Here is a 12370-nt window from a genome sequence, read left to right on the forward strand (position 1 = left end):
GCCCAGTGGCTAGCACATCACATATGGAGGTTATTGATGTGAATGGGGCTACTTTCAGGAGAAAACTTGTCTAATAGTCAAAAGATCATTTAATAATGAAATAATTTTAAATGACATTCTGTGGATCTCTGAGGTTTTTGAAAATCAGCTATCTGCAGTATATATACATTGTCAAACCTTGTTTATTCTTAGGTATTTACTATCTTTTTTTTTTTTTTTTTTTTTTGGTTTTTTTCGAGACAGGGTTTCTCTATGTAGCCCTGGCTGTCCTGGCGCTCACTCTGTAGACCAGGCTGGCCTCGAACTCAGAAATCCACCTGCCTCTGCCTCCCGAGTGCTGGGATTAAAGGCGTGCGCCACCAACGCCCAGCGGTATTTACTATCTTAATAACCTTGAAAACATTTTATTGTAATTAACTAGAGTAGTATCTAATATGACCATGAGTTTGACTATATGACTATTAACTTGTATTACTTAATTATTTTTAAACAGTTTGTAATAGTAGCTACTGAAAGGACTGGGACTAAACCTCATATTAGTAAATGACTTGCATAGGCATAATACCTATACAAGTGTTGAAACATACCTCTATTGTGTTGTAACAAAATTAATCTTAAATTTTGTATCTATATATAAAAATTTATACCAATGAACATGTTAAACCTGTATCAATTTACAAAATTTCCTATGAATGTAAGAAAATATAACCTCAATTCTACATCAAAATGTAAGGATCTTGATCAATGTAAGATTATGGTTATAATTTTTTTTGTTTAAGAGAAGATTCTATAATCTACACCTATTTATTTTTCAAATGTCCTATAATATTGCTGTTTTTCTTTTTAACCCCCTACTCTTCATCTAAGAAAGAAAGGATAGAAAAGAAGAAAGATAGAAATCCCTAAGTATAAGCTTTTTATTTCATTTCCTCCCTGTCCAATAAAATCATTATCCATAATTACCTCCTAAAATGATAACATATCTATAAGTCATAAAATGACCAAACCATCAACCCATATTAAGGGGCTAGGACAGCAGTCTTCTCAAAACTGCTTTTTAATGAAGTGGGGTGAGGAATTCTGTTGGGGGAGGGGCACAAGGAAATTGGAAAAAATTGTTTTGTCAAAAGAAGGCTAGCTGGCATCATTTGTTGTCTATTCTCTATGTAGTAAGTAAGTTCAGGGCTTAGCTGAAGTCTTGACTGTAACAGTATGAAAGGCTAGATGTGCAAGCAGGCAGTTCTAAAAATGCCCTGGAAACAAGTCTTTAGAGGAAACAGCTATGGTGTAGTTGAGGTAGAATCAAGCAAGGAGCTGGAACAGCAAGTCCCAGCAACTCACCATCCCCAGTGATGAATCTTGTCAGGGCTACATTCTTGGTTGTTTTCTCTGCAAACAAAGTGTTTACAGGTAATATGTATCTCTATACTAACATAATGGATGGAATGTGAAAATGTGTACAAATTACTTAAAGATGATTTCCTGCTCTTTGTTTGAGCAGGTAAAAGATAACTTTCTTCAGAAGTTGGTCTGATCATAATCAAATTGCAACATAAATTTCCATTCATGTCACATGTGATGATGGTACGTAACAATACATATGAGAAATTTGGAGCCAACAAGATTTACTGGCCAGGTAAGCTGAAGTTCTGGCTGGACACACACACACACACACACACACACACACACACACACACACACACCCCAGTCAGTTTCAGAGCTGTTTCAATAGAGGGTTTAGCAATATGCATTACCAGTACATTTGGTCATCTTGACTTTCTTCTGTCTGCAGCTGAGATCTTCAGGGGGACTCCCTCTATCAATTCTGATCTTTATTACTTTGATTACTTTGGAAGGAGTCCAAAGCCTTTTCTTCTTTCCTGTTAACACAAATCTAGACCCTCTCTCTTCTTTCTACAAAGTGCTTAACACAAATATAGAGCTTCTCTTCCAACATGACATGGCCTTGGTCCAGCAGTTTGAAGTTATTAAAAGTATAGACTGATTCAATTTAGCAGTCCCTGTCTTATTTAGATCTGCTCTAGTTTGACCTCTCTCATGGAGGATTTGTAATGCCATCACAACCATAGAATTTATGGCCATCTTCATTTTGGTAATTTAAAACTATTATTGTTGTTATTTATTGGCATAGGGTTCTTCTGTGTAGCCCATGCTGAATTGGATGTGCTCTGTAGATTAGGCTGGCCTCGAACTCACCAGAAACTCACCAGAACTCACCAGAAAGTCCCTGCCTTTGTCTCCAAAGTACTGAGATCAAAGGCCTGGATTTATTTATTTATTATCTATGTACCCTTGAAAACATTCATATCAATTCCCATTTCTTTTTCCCTTCTTTGAAGGTTAATATTTATTAATAGGTGGATAAATATACCTATATTCACCTTTGTCTTTATATAAATTTAAGACTGATGTGTATTTATTTTTTTAATTACTAAGAACGCTCCTAATTATTATTCATTTAAAAACCTATATAGTACATTTAAGGAAAAAAGTATGTCATTTTGTATTTTAGACTGTTGTTTGCAAGTGGCTTTATCTTATTAGCTGAGGCTGCCACCTGACTTTAAGACCAGGCTGGTCTAGAATTCACAGAGATCTGCCTGTCTCTGTCTATGTCTGTTATTTCTTAGTTCAGATGCTATATTGTGCCCGGCCATGCCCCTGTCCCTTTATTTACAGGGAAAGTCATTCAGACCTTCATCCTACCTCTGGCCGCAGCAGCCAACTTAGGGCTTCATTTCTTTCTTTCTTTCTTTTTTTTTTTTTTGGTGGTTTTTCGAGACAGGGTTTCTCTGTGTAGCTCTGGCTGTCCTGGAACTCACTTTGTAGACCAGGCTGGCCTCGAACTCAGAAATCCGCCTGCCTCTGCCTCCCGAGTGCTGGGATTAAAGGCGTGCGCCACCACGCCCGGCTAGGGCTTCATTTCTGAATGCCATGAGGTAGAGCATTAATTCCTATAAGGACAGGATTGGGTCGACCTGCCGTGCCAAGTTTGGGAGAACCGGAAGTGGCTTATCCCACAGCTGTGGTCTCCAGAAAGTCTTCATGGATTCTGCCTGCCATCCACTCCCTGTGTGTAACTCAGAACTGGTTTCTTGCCCTAGGCCGCAGCTGTGTTCTGCCCTTGGAAGAAGCCCCAACTTCTATGTTTTTTAAAAACTTACTAGGGAGTTTTTCTAAAAGCCACCTTCCATACTATCTCTATAGGTTCCTCAGCTGGGAATTTTTCCCAGCCATCCATCTAGTGCGGTTCTGGGAAGTTTTGGCTTTGGTCTGATTGTTTGTTTGCTTGTTTGTCTGATTGTTTGTTTGCTTGTTTGTACGAGGCCCCTTGTCCAGCTATCCTAACTTTTCCCACTTTTTTCTTAGGCCTTGCTAGGCTGTAATCTTGGGTTCTAATTGCCATACATTGAGCGCCATTTTGTAGAAGTTAGGTCCAGATTCTTCCTCCCAGATACATGCTCCCAGAAATAAGACTCAGACTCAAAATATACTTAAAATACCTTAGCCCTATAGCTAGGCTCTTCTTTAACTAGACCATAGCTAAAGATAACTCCTTTATTTTAACCTACATTCTGCCATGTGGTTGGTTTCCTGTGCTCAGGTACCATGCCTCTGTCTCCTTCCCAGCAAATCTCTCTGCACCTGGCTCTATCCCAGAATCCTTTCTGCCTCCTGGATGCTCCACCTCTATTTCCTGCCTAAGCCATAGGTCATAGACTTCTTAATTGATAGGTGATGCATCCATATAATACACAAGATATTCCCTCTATAGTCTACATCTTGTTTGAAACAGGGTCTCCCACTGAATCCAGAGCTTATGGAATGACTAGACTGGCTGGCCAACAATGCTGGACTTCCCTTGTCTCCTCCCCATTAATGTTACGATCACAGATGCAGGCCACCCTGCCCACCGTTTTACACAGGTTCCAGGAGTCTGTAAGCAAGGCCTCATCTGTATACAGCAGGTACTTTACCAACCACCCCAAACACACACACACACACATATTGATGAGAAAATCAATTTTCCAACTCAGCCTGGAAAATGACTTCCCAGCTTCTTGTGTTAATTTATGATATATTAATTTGTACAAGTTCTTATATAAATTAACTGTCCATAATTTGACTACCTACAAACTCATCTTTGAAAAGCACCTTAAAAACAGGTATTTTCATTTTGCAATAAAGTCACACAATCAGTCCCCTAAGCTACTCTGTGCTACTGTAGCTCAGGGTTAAGAGCATCTCACTTCAGAGACCTGGGATTTGGAGGGGATTGTTGCATGGTGCTTGCCACCACAAGCACTGAGCTGGCCATGTCCACAGCATCCCCCTCGGGCCATGGCCCTTTTCTACTCTTCACATCTTGTAACAATAGGTTTTTTTTTTTTTTGCTTTATGAAAACAAAGATTGTTACTGAGCTTGGCGGAACATCAGGTAAGTATTGATGGCCATTTCAGAAGACTGCTCAATCTGAAATGCTATACAGATCTGAAGTAGCTTTTCAGGGCATAAAGTTCCCATTTTAAAGTCTTTATCAGATATGGTGATGTAATTTCTAGAAGGCAGTAGTGGTGTCAATGAATGGCAGGCAATCAGCACGTGGTACAGCTCATGCTCATGTCCCATGCAGCTTGGTAGACTGTTAAATTCCGTAAACAGTTACCACAGGTATTCATTGTTGAATTTTCCACAAGACCCCTCCGAGTAAATATCTTAGCACTGTACATTTGAGAAGATGCAGAGGGAAAACTTGGCGCAGAAACCAGCAGTGGGACTCGTGTCCTAAAACTTAGTGTGGCAGCTCATCAGCTCCCTCTCCTATATAGTATTTTCACTCCACAAACATTTACCCACATGTCCTTTGTACTAGGCACTGTTTCAGAGTCTGAAGACAAACTAAACAACCTATGAAGTCTCTGCCACGTTCAGGTACCATTCTAGTAGTGGAGACAAAGAAACACTGACTACAGGATTTGAAAGAGCAGAAGACGCCCTGTATGAAACCTCCATGTCCTTGATCTGGGGTAATGATGAAGTGAGGAGAGACTAACACTGGGTGCAGCAGTCTGTTGCACATCTGATGGGCAGGCCTACGTCATTACTTCCTCCAATGTATGTCTGTTTCCTCTGCTGTAACATGGGGAGGGTTAGAGTAAATGATTATCGGTCTGTGCCAGACCTTTATGGTCTAATGAGAACATTTTGCACAAAATCAAGAACCAATTTTTTTTTTTTTACTGCTTTAAGGTTTTCTTTTTTTTTAAATTTAAATAAAACACAGTAAGCCTTCAGGTACTCCACATACACTGAATATTTTAAATATAATCAGATCTTTATCTGCATAAAGTGTCTTATTCACTAAAACTACAAAATGAAATGATTTTACCACCCTTGGCCATATAAGAAATAAGTTATTTATTCATAAAAACATGTTAATTTCCATTGTTGATTACAAATCCTACCTCATTTGTACAATGTTCCTTAGGGATGACACATCTTCCCTTGGATATAACTGTCACTTTGTTACTAACCTATATCACTGGCTTTGTGGTCCTGTGTCATCACACCAGCATATTTATCCATGAAAGCATGGGTTGGGAGTTGCTTTGAAGAGCACCTCAAAGGAAATTTTACTCCAGCAATCCCTTTTGTTTACAATCACATAGGTACCTCACATGCACAAGTCCCAGGCTTCCAGGAACCCATAGACACTCCCAGGATGCAAGAGGAGCTCTGAAATTTGGTCTACAAAGGGCACAATACCAGCTGAGAGGGAAAGTGGATATCCACATTTCAGATCGGAACAATGTGAGTTATTATTTCAGCTTCTTTGGAAGCTATGTTGGAATGATACAATATAGTTAACAGTTCAAGCAAAGTAGAGATCTTGTATGATCAATTGCTTTTTCCCCTAAAGAAGGTATAGTGGAAAACTGAAGGTAAATAAGGTTAGACTCATGCTTCTTAGGTGAAGGACATTACAAAGCCTTTGATTCATTTGAAAGACAAATTACATTCACTGGCCTTACAATGGAGAAAATCAACATTTTTTTCCTATCAATCCAGTGGTCAAGGAGGACAGGGATTCTTCAGACAGTCAGGAATCTTGTCCTTTTTCTGAACTGGATTCCCACTGACATCTTGGAGGTCCCATCTGTGCGTATCTGGTTACAATGTTTTGACATATGCTGCACATATTGACAAATGTTATCAGATGACAAGGACACAGCTGGACAGTATCTTGGGAACAGAGAGAAATCCTTCTTCGGTATTAGGATTTAATGCCTTCCTGTTACTAAGATACAGTAACGATGTCCTCAGAAGTGCCTAGTGTATGGAGTTAGGTAGGCAAAGCCTGTTCTGTCTCTACAGTGACTGAAAAAGAACAGAGAACAATGTCTTGGCTTGGTAGATATGCTCACATCAGGATCAGGTTGGGTACAGGCACCATATAGATCCTTGAGGACCATCAAAGCAGCTCTCCAACATCTTTCATTAATAAGCAATCTCTTAAACAATGTTGTATGGATAACAAGGTAGGCCCCAGCTGCATAAATGAACATAAGAACAAGAGCGTTCAGGCAACTTTTGGCAACTTGTATGGATCACAGTCACAGGCAGAGTCTTATTAGCAAAGGAAATGTGTTTTAAAATACATGATGTAATTTGTGTCTGTGTTTGGTATTATTTGAGCATATGCTAACAATAAGAACATAGCTGCTTTTCTCAAGGACAAGTAGGGGGAATGATGAAGATCTGCTTATGTCCAGCGTCCTTACATCAGGGTGACCACTGTCACACCCAGCCACTCTGAAAGAGTCCAGTGGGTTGGTGACAGGAGGCATCAGGCCCAACTCTGGCTGTGAAGTCCTTAGAAGTGAACATATATGAGCTGTGGTCTTCCTGTTGGAAGACCCTCAGTTGCAAACGGTTTAAGTCCAAACCTCCATAGGCACAATGGCTTCTTTGGTTCCAACGGAAGGCAGCAGGTTTTCCTCTGATAAGAAATAGAGAGGGAACTGCACCAAGAACCCTCGGATCTTCCTCAGTTCTTCCTCGGCTCGAAGGCGATCTTCTTTTGCTAATATGGGCTTGTTTATAAAGTCCCGCAACTGGATTAAATTGTGTACTTCATCATTGGGAAGGCACCGGAAGACCTGTTAAGATACAAATTGGAAGCTGAGCCACTTGCTTAAGAGCAAGCCCAGGTTCTTTATAGAAGATAATCATTCCAACAGGCAAAATCTTTGTTTTGTGAAACAGTCATTTTATGTCAAAGCACAAGCCGAATGGGTTACTGTTTACAGCTGGGTGAAGTGACACATGCCTGTAATCCTGCACATGGGAGCTGAAGCAGGAGAATTACAAGTGTAAGACGAGCTTGAGCTATGTAGTAAGTCCTGGTTTCAACCAACCCAACCAACCTTAGTTGGACATTTTCTTTGCTAAAACACTGTTCATCTGTTTCCATTTTAAAAGGCCACGCCCACATTCTTATCCCAGTGCTATTATCCACAGAATAAAGTCAAGATAGCAGTAAGGAACACTTGCTTAAAAGGAAATTTTAAAACAATAGCCCTACTCAAATTTCACTGGAGATTCTTGTCAAAGGGGAAAACTGCAAGTTCTGTTTTCTCTAACTTTTCACTTTGAAAGACACATATGGCAACTCGTTTAGTGTTTGTATGTATAACCCTTTGCTAGCTGACATATGGTTCAGACATCAGAGCACTTAACCCTTGGGAATCTCAGTAGGTGTTGCATCAAAACAGGGACAGGTACCTACAGAATCAACATCATCCCTGTGTCTAAGACACAAAATTCCACAGTGTCATGGCCAGCTTGATCCCATTATGACCAAAATGTTTTCAGTTTCTCTCCAATTTCAGGGGCTGAACAGGGTGTATATTTGTAATTCGCTGTTGGCACATGACCTGCTTGACCATAACCTAAAGGAGACTCCTACAGGAGTCTACAGGATGAATATAAAGAAATGTGTATAACTGTCCTGTCTTACCAAGGAGACCACACATCTGTACAGAAAGAGGGCTCTGGGAGACACAAAGGAGGACACGTTCTTCCACAGATGGCCAACAAACCTAGCTTATTCCTGAGGTAACCTATTCCACCATCAAATACTTAACTCTTTAATAACCACAGGATGAAGGGAAGGCTCAGACAGCCACAGCACACTGGTATACCACTGATCACCAACTCAGATGGGTTGGGCACAGGTGTGCTTTCTTTGGATCCGGTCTATTTTGTAAATGCCTTCTCAGACTGGTTGGTCATATGCCCCTGATGTGTTTGATGAGAGCTCTGCATCCTATAGAGGACAGGGTATCACTAATGCCTCTTCTAAATGATAAGCCTTATAAAACTTTTGGTCTTTTATTTGGGGGCGGGGGGTCAGTGCTGGGGACTGAACCCAGGGCCTTGCGCATGCTAGGCACATGCCCGGCCACTGAGCTATGTCCCTAGCCCTTTGTTCTTTGTTTTTCAATGTCTACAGAGAGATGGTTTTACAACACAGAGATATATTGATTCTTTTATACTAATAATATTCTATCTGTATCAATAAAACTATCATGAGCATAAAGAAAGGCAGGAGGAGGGGTAAGAATGTCTCACCTTATCATATATGGTAGCGTTTCGAGCTGCTGTTGAAACCCAAATCTCCTTAAAGAATTTGTCACTCACAGGATCCTGAAGGTCCTCACTTGGGTCAGAAAGATAACCCAGGACAAGTCTGAAACACAAGAACCCTCGAACTGAATGATTGAGGTCAGAATTTTCCAGCAGTAACAGCAAGGCAGCTCAATAACAAGGACAGAGATCTTTTGCAAAGGAAGAAAGGGAAGCCATTAAACCCATTAAAACTTCAGGATTTTTTTTCTAAAAGCATCCTTGTAGTATGGCCTATGATGGCCAGACCCTTGACCATGAAGGTTACACCCAAACACTGGCCTGAGAACGAGTTCACTAAAGGTACAGAACTCTATGGAAAGGCAATTGTAATTATGCCCATTTCACAGATAAAGGAATTTAAGTGGGAGAGATTATAAAAATCTGTTCCAGTTCATACAGTCGGTAAGAGATAACACTGGTACTCCAACCATGCCCTAGGGACTCCAGGGGACTTCTGGAGTGTCCTTTCTTTTCCCTCTCTGCTTAATCTCTCCCCAAGCTCCCCACCTCCTTCTGATCTTACTCTTCCCTTTCATCTTCCTTCCCATCTCGTGGGGCAAGCCCCATGCTCAACTCTTGGATACAGAAACGAGTAAGAAAACCATGGCAATCCTTCAATGTTGGAAAGACTGAAAATGAAGAGATGGTCAGCCCTAGCAGAAGAATGAGTTATGGTTGTCACAAACAGAGCATGTGTTGGGAGGGAGAGATGGCTATGGCCAGGGAGCTTTTCCCTTCTATCCCTTGGTTACCAACTCCAGATGTGACTTTAAAAAGTTGGTATTATTCATTTTATTGGAAATAGATTGTTTTCTCATACAATATATTCTGACTATAGTTTCCCTCCTTCTACTCTTCCCAGTCCCGCCCCTCCTCCCCTCCCCTCTGGATCCAGTCCTTTTCTGACTCTCATTAGACAAGAACAGGGTTCTAAGAGAGAACAACCAAACATGACAAAATAAAATACAATAAGATAAAGTAAGCACTATTACATGGAAGCTGGACAAGGCAGCTGCAATGCTTTATGATTCAGAACAAGATCAAACTTTTCATAGTTCCCGTCTCTGATCCTGCAGGTGAGCCTGGGCAGCCTAGGACTGTCTCACTCCTGCAGGTGAGAGTGCAGGACCTAAGACTGTCCCACTACTGCAGGTGAGGCTGTAGAGCCTAGGACTGTCCCACCATTTCCCTCTGACCACTTGTACTCTGTTTTTATTGTGGCACCTGCAATAATTTTCATTTCAAAAGGTCCATTTGTTACTAAAGAAGGCAGATTATTTGAGAGAAAATTAACCAAAACACTGACCACTTGATTTAAAATGTTGACATCATTCAGTTGTCCTCTCTGTATTCAAGCAAATGTAGACTTACATCATTTTTAATGGTTGCTTAAATTCCCAGCATGTACAGTTTCTGTAACCAATTATTTTATGATGGCCATTTGTGTGGTGTCCCATTTCTTATGATGATGAGCAATAGCACAACGGATGTAATTTAGACATAATATGTAATAGTTGGTGATTTTTTTTAACTATCATTAGGAGGAATTCCAGAATGCAAATTCCTGAGTTAAAGAATATTTGGAATTATTCTGAGAGAGGCTGTGCTACACCACACACTCTCTATGTGCCTTCACCCACAACTTGCAAAAGTTCAGTCTATTTCAGGGGAATTAAAGGCAACTCGTTTCTATCTCAGGTTGCACTTGTTTTGCAACACAAAATCTCTTTAAAACAGGTGGAATGGCACCATAAATCCACAGCAATTCTTGAGAGCCATAATCTCAAATTCTATTGCTACTTCAAATAATGTTTCCTGTAGCTTACATGAGAAAAACTTTAAAAAGAGGACCCAAGCAAGGATGTTTGCATACCCCAGCAGGCTACTGAGAATTCAAGCAAAACTTTACTGTGCCAAATCTGAAGGGCAGAAAGCCTATGACAATGAATTAGTTAGAATTAATTACTGAGAATTAATAGTACCATTTGCTTAGGACACATATAAGGAGCTGGAGACTAAGTGTAGGTTATTTCCATGAGTTTATTCTTAAAATAAGAGGTGAAGCAATGTATCTAATAATTTATCAGTTAAGGGCTTGTTTGTAGGAAAACTAGTTAGAAAGTCTCTATCAGCACTAATTTGTTCTAGAATATTTCTCCTGTCAGTGTTGAACTGCATGAAAATGAATAACAAAAATATCTAAAAAAGTTTGGGTGACCTTTTGAGGACAAGATTTAAAGAAAATGACTTTGATTTCATGCCTCTGTATATCTAATATTTAGCCACAAAATGTAGGAGGGCAGAAACACTGCCCCCAAAAATGTTATTTCTGTTCTTTTTATTCCACACACCTAGCATCTTAGCTCTTTCTGAGCTCACGTGTGTAGCTGATGGCTTCTGGTAAGTGATGGTTGTATCTGTAAAGTTGGGATACTTAATGGACTGTTTGGCTCACAGTTGTGACAGTCAGTACAGAACCCTGATGGCTGATTCTGTCTCCAGAATTGATTTCACATTGAAATGTGTCTGTTAGTTTCTATTCAAAAATAGCCCAGATTGGACAATGGATTAAAGTTGCATGTTAAAGAGAGAAAATGACTGTGCTCTAGGCTTCAATATTATCTCTGGGAACACTTCTAATAAAGGGAAGAAAATTGACATGATTTTTTGTGGTGATTTTAAATATATTAATATATTATCTGTTTTTGCCATTGGAGTAAAGTTAAAATAATTGTTCAAGAACAACCGCCTTGATCCAAAGCTGCAGGATCTTGATGATATAGGGCAACAACAGAATATCCTAGAGGCATTCCAGTAAGGCCCCAGTATTGATGGTGTAGCCGAAGCCAGAGCCCTCGAGCCAGGCCAATAACTCATTGCAATGAACATTTCCAAGTAAAGATGTGTGGACAGAGGGATATACCACAGCTTCCATGGCGAGGTGGTTTTAATGTTGTTGTTTGTTTTAGTTTCTGTGGTGGGAGGGGGTTTGCAAGGGTGGAGGGTTGATATGAAGGGATGGGGGACTGAGTAGAATTGGGGTGCATGATGTGAAATTCATAGAGAATCAATAAAAAGTTGTTTTTTTTTTTAAAAAAAAGGACAGCTGCTTTTTAAGCCAGTGTGAAAATTGTCAGAAAAATAACAACACACCAAGGAGTTAACAGGAAAATGAAGTTTTACCAAAGATTAATCCTCCTGTTATGAAATCTTAAATTTTCAGTAAAGAATATGAGCTGGGCACAGGGAGATGGCTCAGCTGGTTACAGGCTTGCGTTGAAGCATGAGGACGTGAATTCAATCCCCCAAACCCACAGTGGTGTGTGCTGTTACTCCAGTGCTGGAAAGGAGGCGACAGGGAGATTGCAGGGGGCTAATATCCAATATATATAAAGAAGTCAAGAAGTTAGACTCCAGAAAACCAAACAACCCTATTAAAAATGGGGTACAGAGCTAAACAAAGAATTCTTAACTGAGGAATACCAAATGGCTGAGAAGCACCTAAAAAAATTGATGTTTTTATATATGCCAAATTTCTACAAGAGAAAATGAGCTGAGAAGAAGAATCATGTCCCTCTATATTTAGTATACACCTGAAGATGTATAAAGAAGTTCACTACTTTAAAAAGAATACTGAAATTTACCCACAACTGAAAG

The 12370-nt window shown here is 40.0% G+C and overlaps 1 protein-coding gene across 3 annotated transcripts in view; it reads right to left on the minus strand.

The window, feature by feature from the left end:
• Positions 1–5416: 5416 nt before the first annotated feature.
• Positions 5417–12370, minus strand: part of Pld1 (phospholipase D1) — a 191949-nt gene continuing 184995 nt past the window's right edge. For all 3 annotated transcript variants that reach the window (XM_029475235.2, XM_029475236.2, XM_021157475.3), the window contains 2 exons: positions 8657–8774; positions 5417–7182 (listed from right to left, as the gene is read on the minus strand). In XM_029475235.2, the coding sequence (XP_029331095.1) occupies positions 6958–7182; positions 8657–8774 (343 nt within the window). In that variant the 3' untranslated portion in view covers positions 5417–6957. The remainder of the gene's footprint in view (positions 7183–8656; positions 8775–12370) is intronic.

This window comes from Mus caroli, unplaced genomic scaffold (genome assembly GCF_978045245.1).
Source record: "Mus caroli unplaced genomic scaffold, Mus_caroli_1 scaffold_3, whole genome shotgun sequence".
Lineage (NCBI taxonomy): Eukaryota > Metazoa > Chordata > Mammalia > Rodentia > Muridae > Mus > Mus caroli.